This window comes from Bos grunniens, chromosome 12, assembly GCF_055505025.1.
Source record: "Bos grunniens cultivar Pamir isolate PY7600 chromosome 12, Bosgru_T2T1.0, whole genome shotgun sequence".
Lineage (NCBI taxonomy): Eukaryota > Metazoa > Chordata > Mammalia > Artiodactyla > Bovidae > Bos > Bos grunniens.
In genome coordinates, this window is record NC_141176.1 from 85,244,519 (window position 1) to 85,269,597 (window position 25,079).

General features: G+C 45.3%; 2 protein-coding genes across 5 annotated transcripts in view; one reads left to right on the forward strand and one right to left on the reverse strand.

Annotated features, from left to right (window-relative positions):
- The window catches only part of TPP2 (tripeptidyl peptidase 2), a 58,277-nt gene extending 46,739 nt beyond the window's left edge, over nt 1-11,538 (forward strand). For 2 of the 4 annotated variants that reach the window (XR_015138447.1, XR_015138448.1), the window contains 6 exons: nt 683-834; nt 1,914-2,010; nt 2,926-3,067; nt 6,235-6,442; nt 8,168-8,287; nt 10,599-11,538. Coding sequence is in view for 2 of the 4 variants with exons in the window: in XM_086330527.1 (XP_086186653.1) it covers nt 683-834; nt 1,914-2,010; nt 2,926-3,056; nt 6,235-6,442; nt 8,168-8,287; nt 10,599-10,688 (798 nt within the window). In the remaining 2 variants the exon portion in view is untranslated. The remainder of the gene's footprint in view (nt 1-682; nt 835-1,913; nt 2,011-2,925; nt 3,068-6,234; nt 6,443-8,167; nt 8,288-10,598) is intronic. The other 2 variants (XM_086330527.1, XM_086330528.1) reach the window with 1 other exon arrangement.
- Nucleotides 11,539-13,508: 1,970 nt separating this feature from the next.
- METTL21C (methyltransferase 21C, AARS1 lysine) lies at nt 13,509-25,079 on the reverse strand. Its single transcript, XM_086330530.1, has 4 exons — nt 24,569-25,079; nt 20,537-20,688; nt 18,170-18,287; nt 13,509-16,590 (listed from the first exon to the last, which is right to left on the reverse strand). Exons 1-4 carry the CDS (start codon nt 24,675-24,677, stop codon nt 16,196-16,198), a joined length of 774 nt encoding a protein of 257 aa, XP_086186656.1. The 5' UTR covers nt 24,678-25,079; the 3' UTR covers nt 13,509-16,195.

A 25,079-nucleotide genomic window follows, 5' to 3' on the forward strand; every position in this document is an offset into this window, starting at 1 on the left:
CTCTCATTTAGGTCACTGAGGCTCCATGAGCTCAGACATCAGCTCCTTAGACTGTCTCTGTTAACAACTTTGTCTACACAGGCTGACCACCAGCCCCCCTTACCCAGCTGTCACACCGTGCCCTCACCCTGGTCTGTTCTCCTGATACTCTGTGTCGTTACCCAAGTTGTTTATTTACTCACCCGTTACCCCATTTGTTGGCTGTCTTCCCGCAGCGCTGAAGGCCCTTGTCTGCTTTGTTTTAGAGCAATTACCTTGCACGTCTTGGGGTCTCAGTTGAATAAAGAAAGAAATTTCTCTTTAAATTTACTTAGAAAAGAGGATCTTTCCTTTTTTCAATTCTAATTAATTTCCCTCCTCAGAAATAAAATGTGGATCGCTCAGTACTTTTTTGTAGTTAATCTTTCACAGAAAACCAAGAATACCAAATACACATACATGGGGAAAAATTTGTCCTTATTTCCTTTGTTTTAAAGGAGATAGTAGAAGCATCATCTCCCTAAAGTTTGGGAGAAAATGACTTTGATCACAGATTGGAACTTGAGATGCATTGTGGCCCTTAGAATCCAAAGTGCAATGTAGTACCGCTCAGGGGCAGCCCGTGTTAACGTGCTGTTCAGCTAGTGAAGATTTCTAAGTATGCAAAATAATCACGCGTGTTAATTTAAGACTCTCTCCGCAGGATGTAATCCCGGTTCATTATTACCTGATATCTCCTCCAACAAAGACTAAGAACGGCAGCAAGGACAAGGAAAAAGACTCGGAAAAAGAGAAAGATCTGAAAGAAGAGTTCACCGAAGCATTACGAGATCTTAAAATTCAGTGGATGACAAAGTAAGTTCTAAATGGCTTTGAATCTTCCAAGTGTTTACTTCTCTTTTCCCAGCTGCAACAGCCCTTAGTAAATATGCAAAGACTGTATTCAGAAATGTCAACAGTGAATAGGATTGCAGGTGCTTCTAAATTTTTCCTGTAATTCTGTTTATTTTTGAATTCCCCTTTGTAATGAGAGTTTTTATTTTAATCCTATCCTCATTTGCTCTTGGAAGGGAACTTTATTGGAAGGTGCAAAGAAAACCTGTCACCGTTTGCCCACTCTGCGGAGATCATCAGTGTCCCGTTGTTACCTGTCTCTGTGTTTATACACGTAGCAGGTGGGCGGATCCTGGTTTTCCAGTTACAGTTTGGTTATGAGCAAATTTAAAACCACCTTTTCAGGCATCTGGAAATGATCCCGGGAACACGCAGACAATGGAGGAACAGCATTTGCTGAGGCCAAGTCCTGGGTGAATTTGGTTGAGAGGCAGGGACTCCCTCCTGCTCAGCCTCTGCTTTTGAAGCGGAGGGTCTGCCCGGCCGGGCACCGCTGAGACCCCGAGGCCCTGCCCGCTCTGGGAAGCAGTGACATCACACCCAGTGTGGCAAACCCCAACCTCAGCTGCTGTTCCTCCCAACATATAATCAGCAAGAATATAGTTTACTCAGCTTCCCTAGCCAGGAACATGCAACATTTGTCTCTGTACTCATTCAAGACTTCAGATTTTTCAAGAAAGTGTAAATTTTCCTTCTTTGTAGATCTTAGACCTTTCTAGATCTTTTCATCTTAACTCTTTCTGAATTTTTCCTGCTTCCTTTTAATAAATTGAGTTGTAGCTGGTATGTAGGAAAGCTGTTGATGCTTATTTTTATCCAGCCATCTTATTGAACTCATAATTGAAATAATTTTCAGTTTTATTCTTTTGGTTTTCTAGAGACATGGATTTATACTACCTGTAAATCTTTGTTAATAATTATATTTCAGATCGATGCATTAGGATATTGACTGGAGCTTCAAAACAGTATTAAATAGGAGTGACAGATTTTTTTCTTTCTAAAAGAACTAAATAATGACTGTTTCTTTCTTATTTCCATAGGCTGGATTCTAGTGACATTTATAATGAATTGAAGGAAACGTACCCTAATTACCTTCCTTTGTACGTTGCACGACTTCATCAGTTGGATGCTGAAAAGGTTGGGCATGCTTATTTTTTACTATGAGTGTATTTCTTTGCTTGCAGTATTATATAATGTTTGCATTTGAAATAAAGATCCAGTCCTGATCATCTCTTCCTGGTGACTGAAAACATGTTTCCTCACCTTGAATGATCTGTTGAGCTATTTTCCTAAAGCTCTGGACTTGGCCATTACTATATCATTTGGTTGAACGAATATTCTTAGCTGGTCTTGTTCGGTCAATGGGAGAAAGAGGAGATAGGAAACCCTAAGGATTGCTCTGTTGACCTTGACCTGAAAACAGCTGGAAGCAGAAGGCAGTGGTCCTGGCCTCCTGGAAGCCTGAGCAGCTGCAGCAGAAGCAGAGTGATCCTCCTGTGTGTTTAACGATTGTCCTAGCTCCCAGCTGTCTTGACTGGACCGGCTCCTGATGGGAGCCGTGGCTGTAGACGGTGCTTATAGCCCTGATCAGCTCAGAGTCCTGAAGGGTTGAGCGTGAGCCAGAAGGTACCGATGGGAGCAGATTCCTGGGGCCGCCACACTGCAGTCCTCAAAGTGAGACTCATCAGCTAGTGCTTTTCTTACTCCTGTTTGCGTGTGGTGTGCAACCAGGGTAACATAGCCAATCACATTTCTTAAGTCTTGATAAGATACCCGGGAAAGGGGTTGCCTTGGAGAAAAACGTCTCTATGAGCTTGGTCTCTGGCTGAGTCTTACTGTTCATTGCTGGCAGGGAGTGTAGGGGCAGGTATTTTCCCGTCTGCGCTCAGGTTCTCTAGAGGTGCTGGTGGTCATGAAGGTCACTCTGGGAGGTGGCACCCGGCCCTGGCCTGCAGCCCGCCTGCTCCTGCACCACCGCGGTTGTCACTCCTCAGAGTCCGGCTGCTCAGAGATACTTCCTTTTTCTTATTTATTCTTCTCTTTCCTCCTCAGGAACGAATGAAAAGACTGAACGAAATTGTTGAAGCTGCAAATGCTGTAATTTCTCACATAGATCAAACAGCCCTAGCAGTTTATATTGCGATGAAGACTGACCCCAGGCCTGATGCAGCTATTATAAAAAAGTACCTAACCAGTAAATACTCTTTCTTGCATCTCATTTCTTGGTGACTTTTTTTGGTTATTGAAAATATCCTCCTTTTCTGGTATTTGTTTATATCCTTATCGTTGGGAGTTATCAGGTTGGGGATACTCCATCCTTAAATATTTGGTGGTAGTTTTCTCTAGTCGTTTAAGAAAAAGCAAAGTCATTGGCTTTCTCCACCATCAGGTGCTGTCGTGGTGGAGAGATTAGAGTGACTGTCATCACACAGTCCAGCCATTTGGGGGTTTGTGTGAACTGGACATACGGAGAAGCACATAGCAGCCTGTAAAACTAATTTTTCAACCTTTTATTGACGAATAATATAGCATGACATACTCCAAATTTGGCTTGTAACGCTTAATAAAATGAAAAGAAAATTAGCTTAAAACTGTTATCTAGCAACCTCAGTTTTATGAAACTGGTTGACAGAAATACTTGAGAAGGGGGATTATAGTTTAGCCGTAATAAACCCTAGTGTGATATGTAAAACTAGTGAAGCCAGATTTGTGCGTTTATTAGTTTCCTTCCATGTGGGAGTGTTTCCACGTGCTGCTGTGACGGTCTACCCTTCGTGAGCTCCTGCCTTCATCTCCTGATGGATTGTCCAGGATCACTTCTTCCTCTGTCGCCTGGGTTTGTTTCCAACCCCAGGGTCCTTAACTGACAAGGGTAGAAAGTCCCACCTTCTCTTAGAGTTGCTATAAACTAATAAACAGAAACTGTTCAGACTGCCTGAAAGGACGGTCATTTCCTTTCGAGATTCCGCCTGCTGCAGTCAGGATTTTTTTTTAAATACAAAATGCTTGATGGTAAACTGCTGGAACTCTTGGCATTACATCATTCGTACTGCTGATAAAGGTCTTATGAATCTTACAAGCAGCAGTTTTCAAGCAGAATAAAATGTTTGCAAAATAGGTGGTTGGCCATTGTCAGCATCCTTCCACGGAGCCTTCTTGAAACATTGCTATGTTCTTGTTACTAATGATAGTGGAATTGACTTATATCCCAATACAAAATGTTTTGGGTGTTTAAAAAAATAATAATAGTGGACAGTGTAGCTGCCAGTTATGTACAAGGGATTCCTAGGAGCATTAATTTCTCATTTCCATGCAAAACTGCTTTTTCACTTAAGTCTCTTGTGTCAACAATTGTAAGACAGCCATTTTGTAATCTTAAAAATTCTAATTTTTTTAGGTGATCTAATACTAAGTTTTAATTACATTTAAACTACAATTTACTCTGGCCACTAAAGTGTCTGATTGAAGTTGCTTCCTCAAATGTATCTGTTGCCACCTTCATCAGTCCCTAACTAAATTTGATTCAGAGGTGTTTATTGAGCAAACACTGCTTGGGACACCCTTGAGAGGAATGTTAAAAAAAGAAGAAGAACCTGACAGTCTCTACTCTTAGAAAATGTACTGTCTAATATGGAAGTTGAAATGGTGAGATAGAATGTGACTGAGAGAAGAAGTATTTTAAATTGTGAACGCTTATGGGAAGGAGAGCTGACTTTTTTTTTTCAAGGAAGGAAAAACCTCATGGAATGATAGGTATTTAATCTGAGCAGGTCAGTTCTCGGAAGAGGGGAGGAAAAGAATATTCCAGATATATGGAATCTGAACTGTTGGATCAGAAAATGTGGAAATAGCAGGGCATCTTACAGGTGACCTAATCCAGGCCTGGCTTGTCCGGCACAGCCTCCCCCCAGCCTGGCCTCCACCCTCTGCGTCCTCCAGCCCTTCTTGGGGCAGCAGGCACAGTCAGTCAGGATGCCATGGGTGACCAGATGTCCAGACCTCGCCATGCTTGCCCCTTCCTGTTTCACGGCCCTGCTTCTTCACAGAGTGGGCGCCGTGCCTGTGCCTGACTCCTGGAGTTACTGTGAGCACAAGTGAAATACTCCTGAGACGTTCCAGATGCTGCCCAGCATCTACAAGGTTGGGGGTGAGGGGACCCCATTAAACAAAAAGCTGCATAGTTGCCCCAAGCCCATCCGTCCTTCTGTTCTCAAGTCCAGAGTGACCAAGCACGTCAGGTCCCCGGAAACGTCTCCATGAAAAGATGTAAGAGTGGGCTCTTTTAAAACTTTGAAACTCTTTGCTGATAAACTCTTAGGCAACTTTTCGGCATAATTTCACCTGCATTGCAAATGTATCAAGGTGGGTAGCTTAGGTTGTAGCAGGTTACTGCGTTGTTTGGGTTTTTTTCCCTTCCCGTTTTAGTTGTCTATTGTACTGATAACTGTTGACTTGGTAGTCCCTGTGGATCTCATATGGGGCACGTCTCACTCTGCATCCTTCAGAATCCTCCTTATCATTAGACAGCCTGTCCGTCCTGTGTTTGAGTGCCTTCTGGTCGTCATCTCAGCACTTAGGTCCTTGTTTGCACACGAGTTGGACAGGGTGCCTCAAGTAAGCAAGCTTTCTGAAGCGCACGCTGTTCCCCAGAGTGTAGGCAGTTACTGCATTTCATTCTTCAATGGTTTATTGAGCATTCTGTGCCAGGCATTATTCTGGGCACTTGGAATACATCCAAAAACAGAGACGCCTGCCTAGAAAGCAGGGGACCTCGGGATGGGAGCAGCAGTGGCGGGACCAACCGCGGAGCTGAGTCCTGGCCCTGCCACTTCCTGGCTGGGGCCTTGAACAGATGGCCTGATTGCTTTGTGCCTCAGTTTCCTCCTGTGGAAAATGGGGGGCCATTGGTGGTCGCTTACTCACAGAATTATTCTGAGTATAGATGAGTTAATACGTTAGAATACTGAGAACACTTGGTGGCACATGCAGAGTAAGCGTTGCATTTCTGCGCATGTACAGAAGTTCACAACTACAGAAATATGTAATAAGTGATATTTACGAGAAGCCTAAACACTTAGAAGATGCTGTTCTAAGACTTCTGTAGCCAACAGAATTTAGAACCCAGCACTCTCCCCTCTGTTGCCTATGGCTGCTTCAACCAAGTACAGCGACCCCACTCATGTAATCCGTGCGTGTGAATACATGGCTTATGTTGTCACACCAGCAAACATCTATCCAGGGCTGTACGATATTGCTGTGTTGTAAAGCTCAGGCGAAAGGTGCATGAGTTTAATCTCAGATAAGGCTGTGTTCTTAATGCTGTGTTACTGACCTGTGGACTGTTCTGGGCTTGGTGTGCAGTGACATGGACAAGCAGAAGTCGACGCTGGTAGATGCGCTCTGCCGGAAAGGCTGCGCCCTGGCTGACCACCTTCTCCAGGCCCAGGATCAAGATGGTGCCGTGTCGAGCGACTCAGAGGGGCGAGAGGAGGAAGGAGAGAGCACCCTGGACTCTCTGACGGAGACCTTCTGGGAGACGACTAAATGGACCGATCTCTTTGACAATAAGGTACCCTTTCTGCTTTTTGTTTGGGCCCAGCTCTTGAGGATGTGTCCCAGGCCTCTCTTGGGCCCGGCAGGCGGACCAGAGAGGACAGAGTACATGGATGGAAGCTGAGCTGGGCTCTGAAGAAGCCATGGTCCTAGCAAGGTGTCCCCCTGGCTTCCCGGCTTTGAAAACCACTTGACCGTTGTTCTGTCTGTGTGCATGGTTACCAGTGGCCACGCTAGTTTGGAAAGAGTTGGAGAGTATATATGGAGCTGGAGGCTCGGGTCACGCTGTTTACGTAGGAGCCCAAACTGAGGCACCTGGGAGCTGTCTTCTGCCTCCCACACCTGTCCACATGCTCGCTTGTCAGGGTTGGAGGCGAGGGTATTCTGGTTAGTTCCGGTGTGTGTTATTTCCCTCCAGGCTCTAACTGCTGAGGAGATACCACCTCGATTTATAGCTGACCAGTTTTTAAAACCTAGTTTTAGAAAAAGCAACCTGGATGAGCTTTTTGGATTTTCATTATAGAAGCATTTTAAATCCCTTCTGGCGCTCAGCCATAATTCTTAGGGTAGAGATTATGTGACTGCAGGAGCGGTCAGCCTGTCTTTTTCCTGGACATAAAGGAAATGAAGTCAGTGGAATGCTTCTTACCCAGCACAGACTCTTGGGTGTGTTGTTGATTTTTGTTTGTTTGTTTTAAGCAGACAGATGCTTGTTTTCAAGAACAGCTATGGTAATTAGTAGTAACGACCTCTGGATGGAAGTAGGAGGAAATTCTTCCTGTCCACCAGGGTTTTCCACCTGAGGACAGAAGTGTGGTTAGAGAAGGAACTCAGTTGCGTTCTGGAGACTGAAGGAGTCAGCCCCAGAGGTTAAGAATTTAGATATGGAATCAGCGCCTGGAGCTTGAGCCAGGCCTGCCCCTGCAGTGCTGACCGTGCGGGCCAAGGCGGGTGGCTGGCTTCTGATGTGGGCTGTGGGCTCCCGCAGGCTCTCAGGAGTGAGTGTTGAGAGCCCGGATGGGCGTCAGCAATACTCACTGTTACTGCAGCAGCTACCACATGTCTGCCGTGTGCCAGACACGGCACTTGCTGCTGGGAAAAGACGAGTAAGAACCTGGCTAAACACTTGAGCGTCACGGTAAAATTGTTACAGTAATTCTCTTCTTGCCATAGTGCTTCTGTCATTCAGGGCCACTTCTGCATTTTATTACCTATCTGTTTACTGTGTTTGTAGCAACGGGTGTTGAACCCTTTGCTTGACTCTAGAGTACATATAAATGGGAGTGGGTTCCTTTCTTTGAGGACATTCTCCACATTCTAAAAGTAGAGACTATTGCATATAAACCCCTTTCATGGATGACAGCCTTGTGCTGAAGGGGCTTGTGTCATTGAATGAAGCCATCAGCCATGCCATGCAGGGCCACCCAAGATGGATGGGTCATAGTGAAGGGTCTTGACAAAACATGGTCTACTGAGGCAGGAAAAAATAAATGGTTACAAGTAACTGCTAATGATTTATCATAATAGCTTTATTCCCCCAATCAATTATCTGTTCTTTGCAATACTCCGGTCTTTTAAAGACACCAATTGTTCTTTTAAAAAGTTTCAAAAATTGGCTTGATGTGATATGTTCATTTGAAAAATTACACTTCTGTTAATGCTTCAGTTCTTTCATTATTAAAGCAATAGCTTAAATTGTAAACTATTTTGTAGATAAGCTGTATCTTGTTTTATATCCTAGGTTTTGACATTTGCATACAAACATGCATTAGTGAATAAAATGTATGGGAGAGGCCTTAAATTTGCAACCAAACTTGTAGAAGAAAAACCAACAAAAGAAAACTGGAAAAACTGTATTCAAGTAAGTGACTTGTACTCAGTACTTAAATCAGCAATGTGGAGTGTCGTTTCAGTGTCGTTAGTGGCAAGACAGAAGCCTCGTGGTGACAGGATAACACCAGCTTCATCGTGACTTTTAATTATTAGTCTAATTAACGTGATGGGAAATACACTATAAATGCATGAAAGATAGTAAGCTGTTTACTTTTTTTTTTTTTTTAACATTTTTCACTCCTGTCTAGAAAACCTATATTTAGCCTCTAGTGTTTTCAACACAGGCAAAATGTGTTGCAAATATTGTGTAGTTAGAAGATAGGTTTCCTTTATGAAGGAAACAAATAATTCTCTTTAAATACATGTTGGCTCAGAGCCAAAATGGTTGAGCTTTTAGAGTCTGTTTCATTTGCTTTGTCATTTAAAAGGATAGGCCATTTTTAATTTTACCATGTGTTTATATGCAAGCAAGTTCTGTGCCTGAGCTTTCTGCACAAGTTAAATGTCAAGTGTAGAAACTTAGTGAATTCTGAAGAAATTGTTTCAGCCTAGTCTTGTCTTTGGACCAACATGATTAGTTTATGCCAAAAAGGTAGATGACAGTTGAGAGCTGGTCACGCCAAGGCGGCCAGGGGCCTGGTCTTCATATTTCAGGTGGCAGTAAAAACTCACCTGTGGCCGTTTTTGGTAAACTATAGCTTACCTTTTCTCTTGGACCTCTTCTGTGTATCTTGACCAAGTCAGTTCAGATTATAAAACATTTGAAATTTTTGTTTTATCAAAAAATGTTTTTATTACCTTGGGAATCTTCATTGCTGCGTGGGCTGTTCTTGAGTTGCCGTGATTGAGGGCTCCTCTGTGGTTGCGCTGAGCGGGCTTCTCATCGTGGTGGCGTCTCTTGTCGCAGAGCAGGGGCTCCAGGGCTCACAGGCCTCAGCAGTTGCAGTTCCCAGGCTCTGGGGCACAGGCCTGGTGGTTGTGGCGCACATCAGCTTAGCTGCTGCGAGGCAGGTGGGGTCCTCCCAGATCGGGAATCCGTCCCTCGTCTCCCGCGTTGGCAGGCGGATTGTGTACCTCTGAGCCACCAGGGAAGCCCTGGTAGATCTCAGTTCACGTGTGCAGAGCTTCGAGGAGGTGGAGGGAGCTCTTCCTGGAACCAGCTAGTACTATCGTCCCGTCACGGACTCTATAAACCCAGCGCTTGTACTTGTGAAGCCAGCCGTCTACCCAGACTCACTCAGCAGGGCACATTGCACACCTTGTCTCTGTCCGCTCGCCGGCTGTCTGTTCTCCACACAGCAGCTGGAAAGGACAGCTTCATACCCTCGGGCTGAAGCTCCGTCACATTCAGAGTACTATCCACATCCCCCGTGGCTCGTGAGGCCCGGGGGTCCTGCTGCTGCCATTCTCCCCCGCCGCAGCTCACCGATGTCTCACGTCTCATTCTCATGTCGCTCACGTCCGCCCTCTGCTTCCCCTGTCTGTGTGACTGACACCCACCCCCTCCCAATCTGCATTAACAGCAAATTTTATTTTTACTATATACCAGATATATTCTTAATTATTTACTTATTTATTCATCTGTTCAATAGCTTTTTACTTTCCTGAACAGAACATAAGTTTCTTGCAAGTGGGAAGTGACTTTGCTGAATGCTTTTTCCTAACACCTAGAGCAGGGAAGCTAGGATGGGAAGGAAGAAAGGAGCAGGTCAAGTCATGTTGATGGGGAAGAAGACGGGAGGGAAGCAGGAAAGTCTCCCTGGATGGTGATAATCACCAGGGAGGTTGGTTGGTGGGCTTCCCTGGCAGCTCAGTTGGTAAAGAATCCACCTGCAATGCAGGAGACCCCGGTTCTATTCCTGGGTCAGGAAGATCCCCTGGAGAAGGGATAGGCTACCCACTCCAGTATTCTTGGGCTTCCCTAGTGGCTCAGATGGTAAAGAATCCACCTGCAATGTGAGAGACCTGGGTTCGATCCCTGGATTGGGAAGATCCCCTGGAGAAGGGAAAGGCTGCCCACTCCAGTATTCTGGCCTGGAGAAGTCCATGGACTATATAGTCCAAGGGGTTGCAAAGAGTCGGAGATGACTGAGCAACTTTCACTTTCAGGTTGGTTGGTAGGAAAGTTGGTAGACTAGTTGGTCATGAAGAACACTGGTTGGTAGGAAGGAAGGTTGGTGGGTGGGTTGATGGTGGGTTGGATGGAAGGAAAGTTCTACCTGCTACTTCTTTATTATTGCTACGTATTTAACACGGAATTTACCCTAAATTCTGAGCTTGGAACATCTATTTTTTAATAGTATTTTTGTATGTTTTATTATTTTCATGTTTTATTACAGCTGATGAAGCTGCTTGGATGGACCCATTGTGCGTCTTTTACTGAAAACTGGCTCCCCATCATGTATCCTCCTGATTATTGTGTATTCTAAGATAGGAACCAAGACTTTACATTTTAAAAAAGAAGGTTTTATAGTGAATGGATATAAAAGCAAATCTGTGGCATTTTTAGTCTAATGCATGTTTTCATCCGCTATCAAATACTGATTATTAAAATGATGTGTATTTATCAGAGAATTTGCTGGCGTGTGGCTTAATACATGTAAATCTAGACCTCTGACATCATGGTGTTTTCTTAATGCCTCACATTGCTGGCAGCGGGCTGTGCCCTGGGTGCCAGCACCAAGGACTTTCAGTTGGGTTGCAGCTCTTACATGCATGAGAGGATTTGAACAGTAACTTTTAACTGCAAACCTGTAAAATTCTATTTTTTATTTTATAAATGAACAGGGTTTTAACATGGTTGACTTAATTTTTTTGAATGGTATGAAGGCCTTAAAAAAGCTACATTAAGCGTAGCTAAATTATTTATTGGACTAAAAAGTAACAGAACTTCATTTCCAGATTTTTTTTCTTTTTTTTGGCAAACGTTTACATTCAATTAAGGGGAAAAAATAAAACCGGCACAAATAAATGCGTGGCAATTGCTGGAGCAGATAACTGCTTCAATCACTCTTCATCTGGGAGTTCTTTCAGGCCAATCATTCTTAGTATCTCTTGACGTGCAGAGCATCAGAATGAACCAAAATACATGTATAAGTGCCAGACAGCTTAAATCTGTATCAGGTATTGTAAAGATACCCTATGGTTTGTTTATTACAGTTGAAATAATGTAAACAACGTGAATAAATGTGCAAAACCAAGATCGCAGCACACCATATGCACTCTGATACCTTAATTTTTTTTTATAAATAATAAAGGTGAATATTGAAGCTTCTTAAAGTTGGTCTTAATTTTTCATGAATAAAATTTGGGGTTAGAACAGAAATAATATATTAAACCTACAGATAAAAAATTCAATATGAAGTAATTTAATTTATACTGTTTATTATAGGCTTGCAATTATTTGAATATATTTCCGCATCTTTTATGTGATTAACTTGTGTATGTTTAATTTTATTATTCTTATCTTTCTGGCTACTATCCTTCTTTCATCTTTCTTCTGTAAAATAAACACACATAGACAATATTAAGAGGCCTCTACTCACTTATAGCAAATACATGTGTATGCGTGCATGCGTGTGTATGTATGTATGTGGCTTCTAAATCTTCTTTCCTTAGAATTCACTACTGTAAAAGGCCTACCAGAGATCTGGTCTTATTAATCATTCATAACTATTTTTGAGTAATTGACTCCTGTATCTGATGAAATCAGATGAAAAAGTGCAAATATGCATGCAGACATTTGTAGTTTCTGAGCCGTCTTTGTTCATCTCAAGTCCATCCATGAACAGCCACATTCGTGTTCTCTCACACACACATACTTTGACCTAAACATATGGGCGCCCACATACACAGGTTCAATCCAGTCAGAAAGTTGAGACGTTCAGGAGGGGTAAGGTGGCTCCCCAAGGTCGTGCTGCTGGCTGACTACTAATTAGAGAAGGTGTTGTACAACAAGTTTTTCATTTCCGAAAGAACTTCCTGCCGCACAGAGCCTCAGGCTCAGCCATGGGTAAGTGCCCGGGTTTTCCGTGAGGATGCGTTCAGCCCCGCGACATGTGTGGCTGACATCCAGGAATATGACAGCTTTCAGAGCCCCTCTGAGCATCTCATTTGCCTTTAAGCTTTTGAATTAGTCCCAACAGTTGTCCTCCATCTCAGGCAGCCACAGAATTATACAGTTGCTTGTAATTATCTCAACAAACACCCCCGGGAAAAGGCTTCTTGGTCCATGAGAGAGCGGAGTCCTGTCCAGGACAACCTTGCATGTGGTGTTTTCTGGGAAATGACTGAGTTTTAAAAAAGTTGCTTCTGAGAATTTTTGTCAGTTTTCTCTTAACCTGATGGAGGAGAGAATTTTCAGAGGTGCTCTTTCATTGACACCATTTCATTGAAATCACACCTTTTTTTTTTTTTTTTCCAAGAACATGACTTTAGTGTCCAATTTTAATGTAATTTTAAGATTAGAAACTTCTAGTAACAGATTTTGAAGATTTTACTACCTTCTGAATTGTCTCAGGATATAGTGAATCCTTCAAATACTTTTTTATGTAAAATCACCATTGTTACAGAGTTCCCTGATTTCTCACTTTATTATTCAGGTTTTGGTCTTTTTGCTGTATTTTTTAACGTGGAAGGAAAAATTAAGCCCATGGAGAGTTTTGGATACGCTCTTTAAAGAAAGTGTGGAGTTCCGAGTGCAGTGAACCGCCGGGCCCTCATGGCAGGCCAGGCCCACAGGAGCCTGGTCTTCTGGTGCCGTCAAGGTCCTGATGTAGTGCGAGGCAATCAGGTGGGGTGCCAGTCTGCAGAGAGAGCTGGTGATTGACAGTGCTTCTTAATAGAATGTGTGATACAGCATGGATGTATTTATGATAACACCATAAAATTCATACACAGATGAATTTTTTTTTTTTTTAATATGAGTCATGTCTGGCTGTCTTGTACCAAGGACTTTTGTATCCAAATACTTCTTTCAATGAGATATAAGTCTTTCTCAGATAATTTTGAGCTCACTGTGGAAGTTAGAGATAGGTCCACAGGCTGGCAGAATCCGCTGTGAACTGTTTATCCTAGGAAGACCAGCCCCGCAGTTCTATCCACGGCAGTGACACGAAGCTGCCTTGTTGGCCCCTCTACTGAGATCACTCGGTGCCTCCATGCTGACAGCCAGACCCTAATGCATCCTGGAAGAAGGCACTCTTCGCAAAACTTACATTTCTATGAGATTGAAACCTGAGGAAAAGTGATAACCTTCTTAAAAATTTTTATTTAAGTTCAGTTATACACATACATACATTCTTTCTTTACACTCTTTTCCATTATGGTTATCACAGGAAAATGGGGATTTTTTTGTTTTGTTTTTATCATGCCACATGGCTTATTGAGATCTTAGACCCTACCAGGGATCAAATCCACACCCTCATCAGTGAAAGGGCAGAATTCTAACCACCAGACCACCAGAGAATTCCCAAAATGGTAGTCTAATGGTGTGTACATTTATTTTTTATACATACTTACTTCAAAAAAAAATAAAAAAGGGAATTACTAAATTAATTTGGAAAATGTACATCAACCTCAAAAAATGCTTTACAAGTTAACACATGATAAGTCTCATAAATACAGTATTCAGTGGAGAAGCATATCATAAAAGAATATACACAGATTTCATCTATGTAAAGTTTAGAAACAGAGAAACAGTCTTTAGTGATAACCATGATTATGACTGAAATTTTGTTAAGGATAACTTATCTCCTGAGGAGATAAATTGTTTCAGCAAATTGTTTGCTGGTTGTTTCAGAGACTGTCTTCACCAATAATTTACTTAACAGAGGTTCATTGTGAGAGTTATGTTACAAGCCAACAGCATACAGGATATATCATCTCTTAATAAGCCAATAGAGAAATACTGCAAAGCAGCTGATGGTTGATTCAAATGATGACACTAGGAAAATAGTACTATTAAAAACTGAGACAGTTTTCCTCTTTGAGGTGCTGCTGGCCAGTGTCTGCACCACACCATTGAAAACAGTGGAAAGAGCTGGATGCAGGTGAAACCTTCTGAAAGAAGCACCAGGGGCTGGTACACTGTGCTCAGCACTAGTTCGAGGCCTCGTCCCAGCACTGTTTCTGTATTTTTCAGTTTCAGCCAGTGTTAACGCCTATCAGTCATTTCAGTTCAGTCGCTCAGTCGTGTCCGACTCTTTGCAACCCCATGGACTGCAGCACGTCAGGCTCCCCTGTCCATCACCAACTCCTGGAGCTTACTCAAACTCATGTCCATCAAGTCAGTGATGCCATCCAACCATCTCATCCTCTGCCATCCCTTCTCCTCCTGCCCTCAATCTTTCTCAGCATCAGGGTCTTTTCCAATGAGTCACTTCTTCAAATCAGGTGACCAAAGTATTAAGAGTTTCAGCTTCAGCATCAGTCCTTCCAATGAATATTCAGGGCTGATCTCCTTTAGGATGGACTGGTTTGATCTCCTTGCAGTCCAAGGGACTCTCCAACACCACAGTTCTAAAGCATCGATTCTTCAGTACTCAGCTTTATATTCCATCTCTCACATCCATACATGATCACTGGAAAAACCATAGCCTTGACTATTTGGACCTTGGTCAGCAAAGTAATGTCTCTGCTTTTTAATATGCTGTCTAGGTTGGTCATAGATTTTCTTTAAAGGAGCAAGCATCTTTTTAATTCCATGGCTGCAATCACCATCTACAGTTCTTTTGGAGCCCCAAAAAATAAAGTCTGTCACTCTTTGCATTGTTTCCCCATCTATGCCATGAAATGATGGGACTGGATGCTATGATCTTAGTTTTCTGAATGTTCAGTTTTAAGCCAACTTTTTCACTCTCCTCTTTCACTTTCATCAAGAGGCTCTTTAGTTCCTCTTGGCTTTCTGCCTTACATAAGGGTGGTATCATCTGCATATCTGAGGTTATTGATATTTCTCCCGGCAATCTTGATTCCAGCTTGTGCTTCATCCAGCCCGACATTTCACATGATATACTCCGCATATAACTTAAATAAGCAGGGTGACAATATACAGCCTTGATGTATTCCTTTCTCTGTTTGGAACCAGTCCACTGTTCCATGTCCAGTTCTAACTCTTGCTTCTTGACCTGCATACAGATTTCTCAAGAGGCAGGTAAGGTGGTCTGGTATTCTCATCTCCTTTAAGAATTTTCCAGTTTGTTCTAATCCACACAGTCGAAGGCTTTGGTATAGTTAATAAAACAGAAGCAGATATTTTTCTGGAACTCTTTTGCTTTTTCGATGATCCAGTGAATGTTGGCAATTTGATCTCTGGTTCCTCTGCCTTTTCTAAATCCAGCTTGAACATCTCTAAGTTCACATACTGTTGAAGCCTGGCTTGGAGAACTTTGAGCATTACTTTGTTAGCAAGTGAGATGAGTGCAATTGTGCAGTAGTTTGAACATTCTTTGGCATTGCCTTTCTTTGGGATTGGAATGAAAACACCTTTTCCAGTTCTGTGGCCACTGCTGAGTTTTCCAAAGTTGTAAGTTAAGCCTGTAACTTTTCTATTACTCTGTACCCTCTCCTTTTGCTACAGCTAAAATTTGTATGAAGTAGAGTCTGCTGACAAAAGTATATTGACAAGTTTAAGACCATGCTCTCCAGCAGAAATAACAAGGGGACATCCACTTGTTAATGTGTTCATGTAAAATTTATTAAACACTAAGTTGAGAACTCTAGGAAGCCAACAAAGCTAGTTTCATGTTTTCGTGCTGTGCCTGTGTATATTTCGATTAACCAGGTAATCCTAAATAGGTTATTTTAGAGAGTTGCTGTAACAATCAGGTTTATTCTAGGTAGACACGTTGATTCTACACACTACCTTCGCCGTCTTATAAAATTTCTAACACTGTTCAACAGACCCGCTAATGTTTTGAAAGGCATTTTGTTTCGTTCAGTCCCATTTTAGTATTCCTTTAAAGAGTTTGATCGATGACTCTTGAGATTCAGCCAAGAGCGTCGTGTCAAAAACTTGCTTGAATTTGTCTAAAAATTCGTAGTCGGTGCTGAATCTGAACTTGTTGGCCCAAAGCAGCACCGTCCCTGGCTGACAGAGGTACACCATGGTGGCGAGCAGCTTGTCCAGGAAGTAATGGTGGTAGACCACGTCGGAGGCCAGCACGTAATCGTAGTAAAGCGTGGACTTGGGGAAGCTCTGCTCCAGGCCCTCCCCCCACACCAGCTCCTTCACTTCCGGCAGATACGTGGTGCAGTTGAGTGTGTTCTTTAGGAGATTGTATTGTAGGTTCCCCAGCACATCAGGCAGATCTGTCGCCGTGACCTGAGCCCCTAAGAGAGAGAGAAAGCCTGTCTTAAGTACCTGGAAATACCGGGGCAGCCCAGTGGACACATACTCTCGGGGGGAGAATGGAGCTGGGTTTCCCACCTTGGCCCTGTGGACATCCTGGCTGGATTCTTTCTCGTGGGGTAGACCCCGCGCTGTGCCCTGTAAGACGTTCAGCAGCATCCCTGGTCCCCACCCACGAGGTGCACGGCACCTCCCCACCCAACCCCCAGGCAGGATGCTCAGAAATGTCCCCTGACATTGCCAAATGTCCTTCAGGGGTCAGACTCCGCCTTTGGTTGAGAACCACTGAGGTAGAATAACGGTTCCGTCTTTTAAGAAACTGAAACCATGGCACGGGAACTCGGCTCAGTACTATGCAATAATCTAAATGGGAAATGAATCTGAAGCAGGATAGATACTGTATACATGTAACTGAATCATCTTCCTGTATACCTGAAAGTATCACAACATTTTTAATGATACTCCAACAAAATTAAAAGTTTTTTAAACTTTTTAAAAAACTAAAACAGTGTTTGGGGAGATTTCAGAATAATTAACATACCAAGGTTTGGAGCTTCCCTGGTGACTCAGACTGTAAGGAATTTGCCTGCAATGCAGGAGACCTGGGTTCGATCCCTGGGTCGGGAAGATTCCGCTGGAGGAGGGCATAGCTACCCAGTCCAGTATTCTTGCCTGGAGAATCCCTTGGACAAAGGAGCCCGGTCGCAGAGTCATGACTGAGTGACTAACACTTTCACTTCTATAATAATGCATGATGTTTTCCTTCTAAAACTGTGTTTATCTGAAAATTTTGGTTTTCTCGTCTGGAAGGTATCAGCACAAAGCTTTCCACAGGGGATGATCTATTTTGTATGATTCTCCCCCCTATTAAATGTACTAAATTAATTTTTAGGCATTTTAAAGAAAGTGATCAGTGTTCACAAAGTAGATGGCCGTATTTCCAGACTGATTTTGATAGATGTGTAATCACACAGGCAGAAGTAGACCAGACACAGCCACCTCTTACGCAGCGTCCAGGACGCACAGCTGGTGTTTGGGGTGTAAATCTGTTTTCATCTTGGATTCACTGACTTGGTTTCTTTTTTTTCTAAAACCTTAGTTATGATAGTTGCAATGAAAAGCAGGACACAGCATAACATAGCTGTTTACAACCGGAACTCGAGAGTCACCCCTTCAGGATGTCAACTTTCTCACATGCTAAGCACTGGGTTGGATGTTCGTGTCTCTGCTGCTGCTGCTGCTGCTGCTAAGTCGCTTCAGTCGTGTCCAACTCTGTGCGACCCCATGGACTGCAGCCTACCAGGCTCCTCCGTCCATGGGATTTTCCAGGCAAGAGTACTGGAGTGGGGAGGCATCGCCTTCTCCAGTGTCTCTAAGATGCCATTATCTTATCTCAGGGATAACAGGAGTCATTCTGGCCTGGACGTTTGCGGGGACTCAGTGAGGGCGATCACGGCCAAGCACCTAAACCACAGCCCATCATTCAGTCAACATGTATTACTACTGTTGTCCTGGTAAGCATCTTTTGAAACAAGGTCGAGAATAGACACACAGACACACCTAGAATACTGGCCACGATGGAAACGAGGCCTGGTCCAGCACCGATTTCCAGTATCTTAGCACCTCGGAGATTGAGTTCCTCTGTGTGTTCTTCCAAATACTGGCACAACGCCATGGCCTGGAAAACATTCACACTTGTCACTGGACACTGAAAACCAGAGACCCCTATTCCCACTGCCAGTGAACTGCTAGAAGGCATGTTCACAGTTCCAGCTTACTGAGGGGTCCACAGGAATCAAAGCACACGTGCCACGGAGTGTTTTGACCTGTGGAATATGAAAGGAGCAACCAGGGACGGGGGAGCCTGGTGGGCTGCCGTCTATGGGGTCGCACAGAGTCAGACATGACTGAAGCGACTTAGCAGCAGCAGCAGCAGCAGCAGCAACTTGAATCAGAGGAACTCGAGATGCCGACTTGCTAAAGGGCCTGTATCCGAAGACTCTTGATCAACCCCCAGGAGGAAGAGCAACTCAGCTCTTCCAGAAGCAGGAGTTGAGGAGCTGCAGGACAGCAGCCCCTCACCCTGGGCAAGTCGCATCAGGCCCCCAACCTGCTGGAAGACCGCTGGGCTCTAAAATTCTCAACACCTCCCTCCAGAGCCCATCAGCAAGCAGGTCGCCCCGGACCTTGCCTGCTACACTGGACAGCGGGGCAGTCATTTTTCTTTTAAGTAGCTCATCTAATAAACACTCTGGGAGGACAGCGCTTCCCAGACTCTGGTGCATACTCGGATCACTGGGGAGCCTGGTTAAAGACGCCCCGCCGCGTGCAGTAGGTCTGATGGGGCTCAGGACTGCAACTCTTAACGAGTCTGCCTTTCTAATCAGCCAGCCCATGGACCACGCTTTGGGTGGTAGCAAAGAAATTGTATACTTTGCACAGTCAAAACAAAAACAACTCCGCCCAAAAGAACCAAGGTGAATACATTTAGATCCATTTTTACACAGAAAACCAAAGGTCCCTTTCCTTCTTTCTTCACTCCCTTCTGCCCGCCCCCTGTCTGTGAAGAGATAAAGGGAATTCGATGTGTGTGGATGCGGGAGGTGTTTTGTGTGAGGCAACGGTGGCGGGGGGGGGTGCGGTCAGCTAGTGATGCCGGGGGGCCACAGAGACTAGGGGAGTGAGCGTGAGGGCGTGACCCGGGTTGGGAACGTGAGTCCTGAGCTGAAGAACCAGTGTGAAAGCTCAAGTGTGCACACACCTTTAGGCCTCGCCTTCTGACAGATGCTCGGGACTTGTCGTGACTCACTTCCTATTTGTAGCTAAGGCTGGAGTGGCAGGGGTGGGGGTTGGCCAGGATCATGTGAGACACGCCAGCCGCACTCACGGTGGCCTGCCCCAGGGCGGGTGGCATACCCAAGGCCGTGGGTCTGTCCATTTCATCCTTAGCTCCTCTCAAGGGGCTTGGAGGGGGCGGCCAGGAGTTGGGGGATGGAAACTGAAGCACAGGTGCGAGGTGACTCCAGCATCCAACCCATGGCATGAACTTGCAGGCTGGGAATGGACGTTTTGAAGAGAGGCGTCCTTTGGATCTTGAGAAAGGATCGTTATGCAGAGTGGGGGTTTCACCATTTGGAAGAGTGTCACCAGGGCCACCAAGACTCACGTGTGACTTGAGGGCTTCTGGAGCGGTGGCTTAGGTGCCCTTCCTGTGGGGTGTGCCCTGTGAGAAGCTGGTCCGGTGGGTGCCACCCGGGGATGGGTCTTCCCGAAGGAGCAGCTACATCTTTTAGCAAACCCTCCTCCACCTCCCCGGGGCTTCCCTGGTGGCTCAGACGGTAAAGAATCCACCTGCAATGCAGGAGACTCCAGTTTGATTCCTGGGTTGGGAAGATCCCCTGGAGAAGGAAATGGCAACCCACTCCTGTATTCTTGCCTGTGAAGTCCCATGGGTGGAGGAGCCTGGCGGGCTACAGTTCACGCGGTCACAAAGAGTCAGACACGACTGAGGGACTAACGTTCACTTTCAGCCACACCGTGAAAGCGGGGGGACCCCCTGAGGGTTGTTGGACATGGCCCCAAAGATTTTGCCCACTGCAAAATCTAAACCCTAAAGACTTCTGATTTTCTTTCTTAACAATTCATACGAATTTTTCATCCTACTTCCCAATATGCTCAAGTTTATGTTAATGTTAAAAAAGAGTGTTTCAAGAAACACAGCGTGGCAGAAATGGTTTCTAGGAGAGACGCTGTGTTCTTGCAGCTTCTAAGCACACCAGCCTCACCCTCAGGGCCAGCCAGGGACCCTCCATCTGAGAAGCACAGAACGTTAAAGCATTTGGCAAGGCGCCCAAGGCAACACAGTTGTACAAAAGTGCTGTTCCCATCCCCAGAAACCCGGACGCCCCGACGCCACGGCCCCCTCACCCCCGGCCACACCACCGCTCCGTAACTCTCGATGGATTCCTGAATGACAATCTTCTTGCCCACAAACCGATAGTACTCCTGGGTGTAGCTGGCGTAATTCGTAGGAACAAATTTCTGGAGGCTTCGAAGTGATGCTTCTATCTCATTAGAGTCTGTGGGACCAAAAATAACAGGCTTCATGATTTGTGAAAATGAAAGTCATTCAGTCGTGTCCAACTCTTTGCGACCCCATGGACTATATAGTCCATGGAATTCTCCAGGCCAGAATACTGGAGTGGGTAGCGTTTCCCTTCTCCAGGGGATCTTCCCAACCCAGGGATCGAACTCAGGTCTCCCGCATTGCCGGAAGGTTTTTTACCAACTGAGCCACAAGAGAAGCCCAAGAATATGGGAGTGGGTAGCCTTTCCCTTCTCCAGGGGATCTTCCCAACCTAGGGATCAAACCCAGGTCTCCCACATTGCAGGTGGATTCTTTACCAGCTAAGCCACAAGGGAAGGCCCCCATGATTTGTGGATCCACTGCAAATATACTAATTATAGGTACAGTTAGTCAAATGGGAAAAGATTGAGCCATCTTCTAGAAACAGAGAATGTTGTTGGTGACAATGGTCACAAACTAGCTCAGACAGAATGTCATGGGGTGACTGGGACGGAACAGTCCGATGGGGATTTTTATCAGATGACATGACGCCTTGGGATGCCCCAGGCCCCTCCCTCAATTTCGGACAGAGATGGGTGTGGATCCGCCCCTCCCTCAGTTTGGGCGTGAGGAGGCAGCTCTACTACCAGGCAGGATGGCACGACTGAGCCGTCTGCAATAAGGAGGACCCGGGCAGGCACACACTGGACTATTTTTAGGCCTTGAAGTGAAGTAACATCCCACATGGTGGCTGGAACATGTTCCTTAAGTCCTTCTACAACCGCTCCTCAAAAGGTACAGGTCACCCAAAGACAAGCCAGCTGCACAGCCCTGGGGGAGGCTGTCATTTGAGCCCTGACTATTAAATTACTCTTCCTTTAAATACTCCTTTACACTCATGACCCACTTGAGCGGTGCTCAGATATCATATAAGATGAGAGGAAACGAGCACCTGATCAGGGATGATATCATGGAAGCCCAGAAGTCACAGGTTTCCCAGAGGGTTTCAGCATTTAATAAAAAAAAGAGTGAAAAGGTCAGAATGAGGATGCTAATCACATGGAGGGGTCATGTACAGAAGAGGGGGGCACTGCTGGTGTCCCCAGGGAGAGGCATGGGTAGCGAGGAGTTTGGGTGGGGGACGGCACATGAGACCAGCCTTTGTTGCCTGAGCTGTGCCTGGGGAGAGGTAACCAGGGATGGAATAGCAGAAGGGAGCTGTCAGTGAGCTTGTGTAGGGCTCTAGTCGGAAATAAATGTTCAGGAAGGAAGACGAGGCTGAGTGCAGGGTGAAGGGTAGGGGGCCTTTGAAGAAGCCAAATCAGGGGTCCACCCCTCGGAGTTCACATTTCACTGAATTCCGCCTGCACTAGAGCAGTTCTCTGTTGCAGCTTTCTCTGCAAATCCCTGTAAGAGGGTCACAGTCAGAAGAGTCTAGACATGTGGAGTAAACACTTACAAACATTTACGAAAACTTGACCATGCCTATTGAATCTGATTATGAGAAACTGAAGCTTGTACTGGGTATTATGCCTTTGTACGTTTTTTCATCTTGTTTTTCCAGAAATTCATTTGTGTTGCATTTTATAAAAAAGTGTTCAAATGGTCTTTGATTGTCGTGTGAGCCAAGTGCTGCTGCCGCTGCTAAGTCACTTCAGTCGTGTCCGACTCTGTGCAACCCCATAGACGGCAGCCCACCAGGCTCCCCCGTCCCTGGGATTCTCCAGGCAAGAACACTGGAGTGGCTTGCCATTTCTTTCTCTAATGCATGAACGTGAAAAGTGCAAGTGAAGTCGTTCAGTCGTGTCTGACGTGTAGCGACCCCAGGGACTGCAGCCTACCAGGCTCCTCCATCCATGGTATTTTCCAGGCAAGAGTACTGGAGTGGGGTGCCAGTGCCTTCTCTGTGAGCCAAGTGACCGGTTTGTAAATTAACAGAATGACACCTGCAGCTCTCAGCCGTGGGTTCTGATCTAGACTATTCCAGCCCCGGAAGGAGAATTCTCTGTCCTGACCACAAAGACAAGAAACGCAGACTTCACTGAAGCTTGTAAGAACCTTCTGAGGCACAGTGGCCAAGTCAGTCCTGAGACATCATCTTTTCCTGCCATGTGCCCTGGAGAGACCCTGGGGAGAGAAGGGGGCCTATGATTCTCACCAACTTCTTATAAGGGAAGCTATTGACATCTAACAACATGAACCTCAAATTTATCACACAGCAAAGAGGACCCATCTTCTCCCATAGGCTGAGCAGCTGACTCTGAGTTCTGGTTTCAGAGGCAGCAAGAAGGCAGAGGAACAGATCATGTGGTGCCCAGGAGCATGCAACAACCAGGCTGGGAGCATGAGGAACCACTGATTTGTAGGGTTTGGCCATCACCATGGTGACAGTGCTCCCAACATGGCCGTCCCCCGGGAAGAGACGCAGCTGCTGAGCATCATGGGCGTTTCTACCACAGGTGCGACATCCACCAACAGCCTCAAGAGCACAGATCATCGTAAGATGTGGGAAGATAATTCATGATGAGACATGAGTATTTATTACCTAAGATTTTTCATATAACTTTCCCCTTTATGTAATCCATTTCATTGTATGTTTATATGACTTAAATTTTAACAATGGCCATGTTTAAAAAAACAGCTTGCAAAAATTCCCAAAATGCAGGAGCTGGACCAGCCATTGGGTAAGAGGAGGGAGTCGTGGGCTGCCCTCCTTCCATCTGAGCCTCTGGTCACTGGAGCAGGCAGACCATCAGGGACCCAGGGCACTTCCTGCCAGTTTCCAGCCCTTCCACGTTGGCCAGACCGGTCCTTCTTTCCTTCTTCTCACAGATCACCACATGGAAGCTAACTTTTCTCTCAAGACTGAAAGAAAAGTCGATGGGCTGCTCTACAAATGGCTCATCCTTTCATAGGATGACAAACAATAAGTTGATGGTCTTCCTTTCTGGGTCAACATTGTAAAGAAAATGGGCATAAAAATATCCCTCCTATAAGACCCCTTTCTTTGCTACAAAGATAAAGAAATTTGTGTTGACTGCGCATGATTTTCATTTATTGTATCTATGCTCACCTGTAGGAGCTTCCCTGGTGGCTCAGACCATAAAGAATCTGCCTGCAATGCGGGAGACCTGGCTCCGATCCCTGGGTCAGGAAGATCCCCTGGAGAAGGGAATGGCAACCCACTCCAGGACTCTTGCCTGAAGAATCCCATGGATGGAGGAGCCTGGTGGGCTATAGTCCATGGGATTGCTAAGAGTTGGACACAACTGAGCAACTAACACACACACACACACACACACACACACACACACATGCTCACTTGATAGTTTTAGAGAGGTCAGCTTTTGGAGATAGGCAGAGTCGCATTTTTATGTAAACAACTTAGTAAAAATAAATACCGTCCTGGTTTAGCAGAGTTGGAAGAGAATTTCCCAGGATCAACGACTGTACATGTTTTGAATGTTATAACTTGGCTCTTATGACATCATTTGTTATGTCTGTTACTTATTTCCTACTGATTCGCTGTCCAGAAATGCAAGCCTGACTGGTTATGTTGTCCTAATGGGAAAATGGCTTTACAAGGATTCACTGTAGACTGCGGCTGCCAGGAATACATTTTGGCCAAGAGCAGGAAGGAATCTAGATTTCATTTCTGTTTTAAAAGTTCTTGTTAACAAACATCTGACTCTCCTAGAATTTGGAGAAGACAAAGTTGTGGACGTAGGGATTATTACCATTACTGCCAGGCTTCTGCTGGCATAAGGGCATCCTACCGTTTCATGATCAGAAAAAGATCTAGAGTTCAAAGGAAATGGACTGTCTGGCCCCTGAGGTTCACTGGAAAATGCCATCCCCAAGTGAGAGCGTGGAGAGGTGAGGAAGGAGGTTACCTCCCGGGCGTTTGCTGGTGCCGTCTGTGTGCAGAGCCTCGTTGTCCGGGGGGCTCGGGCCCTCGTCCAGGGGCCGGGGCTGCTGCTCGGAGCTCAGACACGCGTCCATCACGGGGCCACTGGGGAGGAGAGAGCCGGCCAGGTCCGAGTGCTCCGCCGGGTCTGAATTGCCCAGAGCCTCCGCAAGGTGCAGGTTATCGCCTTAGCATCTGCTGAGCCGGAAAGAACACCTGCTTTTCAGCTTAGTTCCTTGGATGAGGAACGCAGCCACCCCGAGCTGCCATCCTGGTGCTGCAGAGAAAAGTGGAAGGAGACGAGGAAGCATTGCTCCAACTTTCCTGTGCCTGGAGAAAGGCAGAAACAGAGCCTCTGGTAGCGAGACAGGCGCTGCCTCGCTGTGGTCTGAAGTGTATCTCTAAGAGCTTTGGGGACTGAATGTTGACAAAGAAAGCCTGACCCAGCGGTACGTATGGTTGAGAGTATCTTGTGGATCGAGGCTTGATGACATCAT

What these genes read in the sequence shown, in the direction of transcription:
- METTL21C (XM_086330530.1), bottom strand. Translation starts at nt 24,677, where the DNA reads ATGGACGCGTGTCTGAGCTCCGAGCAGCAGCCCCGGCCCCTGGACGAG. An exon ending in GAGCGGTGGTGTGGCCGGGG is followed by an intron (nt 18,288 to 20,536) that starts GTGAGGGGGCCG and finishes AATGTTTTCCAG; the next exon opens with GCCATGGCGTTGTGCCAGTA. An exon ending in CATCGTGGCCAGTATTCTAG is followed by an intron (nt 16,591 to 18,169) that starts GTGTGTCTGTGT and finishes TCTCTCTCTTAG; the next exon opens with GGGCTCAGGTCACGGCGACA.